This window comes from Phalangium opilio, unplaced genomic scaffold (assembly GCF_054372755.1).
Source record: "Phalangium opilio isolate 3A_F unplaced genomic scaffold, DU_Popi_V2 ptg000002l_1, whole genome shotgun sequence".
NCBI classification, from domain to species: domain Eukaryota; kingdom Metazoa; phylum Arthropoda; class Arachnida; order Opiliones; family Phalangiidae; genus Phalangium; species Phalangium opilio.
The window spans coordinates 14,683,292-14,688,952 of NW_028324144.1; the positions used below are offsets into that span (position 1 = coordinate 14,683,292).

Genomic DNA, 5,661 nt, shown 5'->3' on the forward strand with positions numbered 1-5,661 from the left:
AGGGGGCGCAGCCCCCTCACATTTGGTTTTTAATTTTCTTACTTTGTATTCATTTAGGTATTAAATTTTAGATTAAAAATAAAAAATTGCTATATTTTAGGACCTACTGCATTACAAAAAATTGTAAAGCATATTTTAGCTATACTTTCTGAATTTCTTTAATAGTAGTCTCACCCCTTGAGAAATACGGTCCAGGGCTGATACTAAGTCACTTTTTTCGAATTCGGTTACTAAAAGTCACTTTTCCAAAAATTAGTTACTATTTGCCATTTTTTTTGGATTTTTGAGTCTTTCGGTGTTATTTATCTTCTCGACCACAAAGTTAAACTTAATATATTTGTCTTATGACGGTTTAAACGAAAAAATAGCGAGATCACAGTTGATCAAAGTCCAAAATCGTGGAGCTCGCTTCGCTCGCTCAGCAAATTTTTAACTTATTATTTAAAATTAATCCAATTCAAATGAATGTTTGTTTTATTTTTGGATGCTTTGCATTCTGTAATTGAATTTCGCCGTAGACCTTTTATGAGGTGACCTTTCTTTTGACTGGAAATATCTAAGACCATAGATTGGGCTTAATTACGACTCCGACCTTTAAAATATCTTTTAAATCGGTCATCTCTGAAAACATTTAATTTCAAGTGGCCCTTTTTATAGCTTGATTTACCCCTATTTACCCCCCAACTTCAAAACACTTCCGACGCCCCTGCGTTTAATTGTATCAGTAAGGGTTAGCATTTTGAATTGTGTTTTACGATTGCTCGACATATTTAAAGCGAGATAAAGGATTATGGTGTTACCTTAATTAAAATGGAAGGTTTAATACTCCCTTTAAAATTCCTGTCACCAGTTGACAATAAGGGTTTCACGCTTTCAATCCCGCTCCCCTATATCAAAATTCAAAGAAATCGAGAGAATTTTCAAAAGCAAAAAGAAGTATATTCCGACGTTAAATTTAGAATGGCCTTAAGGAGATGTTAATTATTAGAAGTTACGTGTATTTCTCCACAAATCGAGAAGAATTTAAAAAAAGCACTAACTTGTGGCCCTAAATATTACAATTATAATGTAAGTAAATTTATTGAAGTAAGGATTAAGGGTTATTATTTTTGTTAGGGCAACGAGGGGTTATTCACTCTCATTTTCTGTACTTCTTTTAATGGGCATTTACGGGTATTTCGTTTAAACACTGTTAAAGGATGCTCATCGTGGGGGTACTCACGTTTTTCGTTCGTGTCACACTATTATAATTATAACAGAAGTAAAAAATGAAGTAATCATTTTAAAACAGTTCAGGTAGCGCATCGAGGGCTATTCACTTAAATTTTCTGTACGCCTGTCAAGTACTGTACGATGTGGCTACTATTACGAGCCCAACCCTTGGGTCGCCTTGTTCTTTCCTGCGCCTTTAACATATTTACGTATTTTTTTCCCCTTTCTTCGTTACTTTTGTAAATTATCTCTTTTGTGAGCTGAGCAATTATTTAAATTATTTCAAATTATCACGACCACCCCGAATAAAGCTTCTCAAGGAATCATACAATGCAACCCCAGTGTTTAATGACGGTCAGTAACAACACGATTCAAAATGAAATTTCTTTCTCCGAGGATTACGTCTTCTCAAAATACATTTCCATTGAATTTTTAAGTTTCTTTTCGTCTTTTTCTTTCTTCCTTTATAAATTGCCATGTTTTTGGGTAACGGTTTTTCCAACATTACGCTGCCGTTACATTTCACCTGGCTTTTCCATGGTGTCAGTGACGTTATGTTTTGGTAGAGAAAGAGGGGGAATATATTTTTTGGTTTTTCATTTTCTCAATTTTGGAAAACTAGCTGATTACGGGCCCCTCAGATATCCGGGCCCTAGGCAATTGCCTAACTTGCCTAGTGGTTAATCCGGCCCTGACCCGGGTAGACATTTTTATTATCTTCAATAGGGCAGGGTTGGGCCCAGGTAGGCTCTTTTTGTGATCCTCAATGGGGCAGGGTCGGGCCCGGGTGGGCTGTGTTGTGATCTTCAATAGGGCAGGGTCTGATAAAGATTTTTCTAAACGCGCGGTCCGACCAACCAATTTAGCATGGGGAAAAATTCAACTCGATCTCAAGAGTTTCGGGTGGAGCAGTGGGAGAAGGGTGCGTCAAAATAACCCACAATATATGGGAATGGACCATTTCGATGAAATAAAGAGGTAAAGACATGTGGGTCAAACTTTTCCTTCCATCTCACTTTATGGTGCCTGCGCTGTACTCTATTATTATATTTTTTGAAAAATCCACTGGATTTTTCATCGTGGTTTAAACCGGTTTAATCCAGGTGGATAAAACCGGACTGGATACCAGCGTGCCAACCCTGATATCAAAGGAGGCATAGGTGTATAGTATGCAATCATAAAGTAACTTCACTCCAAGAAAATTACTCCATCCATGGAGTAATTACCATTGGCATATTCTAGAATGCCAATGGATAACGGCGTTAATTATCGCCTGTCGGTACTATCTAATCGGTACCAATATTCGATCTTGGAATCTACGTTGGAGTATAGTATTTTTCAACATTTATCATAAACAGCCGGATAAAAACCGTTTTTTTTGGTCCAGTATTTTGGATCGGTTAAACAGGCCATTTAATTTAATCGGTTAACAGAAAACTGGATCTTTTTCGGGAACTTGACATCCCTAGTTTATGTAAACTAACTATATAAATCTCCAGAAAACTTTGTGTAAATCTTCTCTGTAAATGCGATCTCAGAACGTTTTACGGTGTAGCAGTTCTTAAGCGCTAAGCGAAGCTTGGCATATTTTTGCACCAACTGATGGGAAAAAATTAGGAATTGCAAAAATATTTATGCTAGGATTGGAATGGATCGATTGAGATGAAGTTAGTCTTGCCTGACCAACTAGAGCAAGGGGAGTTCAGAAATTTAACCAACACAAACTCAAGTTAAATATTAGGGACAATATTTGGAAAAGGTGGAAACGTATTAGCAAGAAGCGATATCCAATTTACAAGTGAACTAGGTATCGCTTTTTGAGATTAGTAAATAGGTCTATACACGAATGCGAGATGATATGTTTCTTTTCCGTTCGCAATTGGATCATTATTATACATAATAAAATAATACACAAAATATTTTAGTAAAATTATTACTAAAGTAATTTATTTTAAAAGTAACCCAATTTCTTTTGAAAACCAACATTATTAACACATCAGTTCAATATTTACTTTTCGTTTACAAATGTAACGCAGTGTGCCTTAATGTTTAATTAATCGTTAAGGACTTGTACCTTTAGTGCCATTATTGATCACTCTTCAAGCGATGATCCTTTATGGAAGGGTATTTTCTACGCTTGTCTTTACGGTTTCGCCGGTGTTACGCAATCTCTGTTGAAAGAAGGTAGCGCCATTTTCCACACCAAACTAGGACTGCGACTCAAATCTGCCACTATGCACGTTCTTTACAAAAAGGTAAGTTAGTGTTTTCTCTCGGATGATAGTTCATTTATTACCTTCGTCGATGCAGACATTTCGACTATCGAGCAGCGATCGGCGTGATCTGACAACTGGGGAAATACTTAACACGATGTACGTTGACACGAATCGATTTCAAATTCTGTCGCCGCAACTGAGTCTCTTGTGGTCGGTCCCGGTACAATTAGTTCTGTGCTTCGCCTTCATGTATCAAGAACTGGGTTATTCAGCCTTTGCAGGAATAGTACCCATAATCGCATTGGTTCCACTGTCTTCTCTTAGCACCAAGCAATACAAAGATTTGCAAGTAAATATTGTCCAATTTAACACTAGGGAACATAGTGGAATTTTATAAAGGCGCATTTTCAGAGAGCAATATCGGAAAAAACCGCTTCAGTTAGGCCTATAGTTAGACCATCTTTATTTATTATATAACACTGCAAGGGGTTAGTCAATTGAATAATTAGGTGTACAATACCGCAGAAATCGATTACCTGATCTAGAATTCTGAGAAAATCATCAGTAATCAAAATATTTTTCTGGGTAATCAGAAATCTCCGATAATCACTAGAAATCACGTGAAATCTTTAGAAAATCGGAAATAATCACATGATTTACTAGTAATCTTTTGTAATCACCTCGGTAATCACAAATTTCGTGAAATAATCACACATAATCAATGGAGGAATTTGAAAATCCAAAATTAAAATCGTAATCAGTTGAAATAGAAATAATCACTGCACTCATTGCATAATTCACGAAGAATACAGTGGTAATCACGGTATTCCCCAAAAAATCACCGAATTTCATTGGAATTCAATTTTGCTTATCTGTTAGGGTTTAATTTTATACACAGCTAAGCCGATTTATTGAAAATCCCATATAGTCGATATATTTCGTCTATGTTCCGGTTCTTGAAGTAGGCGGGGGGGGGACGAGAAAAGCGGATACTGTGACTAAAATGAGAGAATCACTTTTAGGCAAAAAGGACAGTATTTGTAAAGGATAGGTCGGTGTTATTTAAATACAAAATTGTTGTTTAAACCTTTTCTTACCCTACAATATTATAAAAAGTTGTAATAGCTTCTTAGATACGAGTGTGAAAAATAACTAGCTTCTTCGATTGTGATCTGTGTGCCCTTTCGTGTTTTGTGTGTGGAGTTTCGATACACTGAAAGACGACTTTAACTATGTGTGGTAAAAACTTAACGTATCCAACTGTTGGGCCATCTCGACTATTACATTAGTGAGTTAGATAACATGAGTACCGAGGGTTAGCACATACCCACCCGACCCACAACCACATCTAGCTAATTCGAAAACATTGATTTGGGTGACTTGTTTTAATGGTGTTTTCTTGAATTTCTCATTTATAAGATTGAACTGATGAAGCAGAAGGATAACAGGATGAAAATGATGAGCGAAATCTTGAACGGAATCCGCGTTTTGAAGTTGTACGCCTGGGAAAGTTCATTCCAAAGAATCATTCTTGAAATAAGGGAAAAAGAAATTACAATCTTGAAGAAACAATCATTCTTTCAAGGAATAAACGTTTTAATCGATTCTATAATACCGCTTTTGGTATGAAAATAATTGTATAATCAGAAAAGTATTGAAAAGAATCAATATGGTTATTTTTCTCAATGCTTAGATTACTTTACCGTGTTTCACCATGTACGTATTAATTGATGACGACAACGTTCTTACATCGAGGAAAGCCTTCGTGACATGGACGTTGGTACAATTATTAGCGATGTCAATGGTTGAATTTCCGGACTTAATGAACACGTTAGTTTTGGTAAGTTTAATGGCAAACAAATTGAAGGGGCGGGCGACCAAAAGATAAGCGGTAATTTAGGCCTACATATGGTTTAAAAAGTTTTAAATATTTGAAAATGTATAAAATTCAACATTATAATTCAGATTTAACAAGTTGAGAAAACCAAAATTTTACCCGCGGTTATCGGGTCGAACTTTCATTTACCCGTCGGGCCCTCCACAGAAAAAAAAGTGTTTAGGTTTGCAACATCTGAACAGGTTATAAAGTTAAACATTGGTGTGAGGTAATGTTTATTGCTTCAATGTTGATGTCTAATTACATCTCTGTTTCTCTTTAAGGATCCTTAAAATGTGTTGCAGATAGAAACACTTCTTATTTTATCACGTTTAAGAGGTAAACACAGAATAATCT

The 5,661-nt window shown here is 35.9% G+C and overlaps 1 protein-coding gene across 1 annotated transcript; it reads left to right on the forward strand.

Moving 5' to 3' along the window:
* Positions 1 to 2,455: 2,455 nt before the first annotated feature.
* LOC149720130 (ATP-binding cassette sub-family C member 3-like) lies at positions 2,456 to 5,316 on the forward strand. Its single transcript, XM_089864284.1, has 5 exons — positions 2,456 to 2,538; positions 3,293 to 3,467; positions 3,523 to 3,777; positions 4,848 to 5,051; positions 5,122 to 5,316. The coding sequence occupies exons 1-5, from the start codon at positions 2,456 to 2,458 to the stop codon at positions 5,314 to 5,316; spliced, it is 912 nt and encodes a 303-aa protein (XP_089720410.1).
* Positions 5,317 to 5,661: the final 345 nt, after the last annotated feature.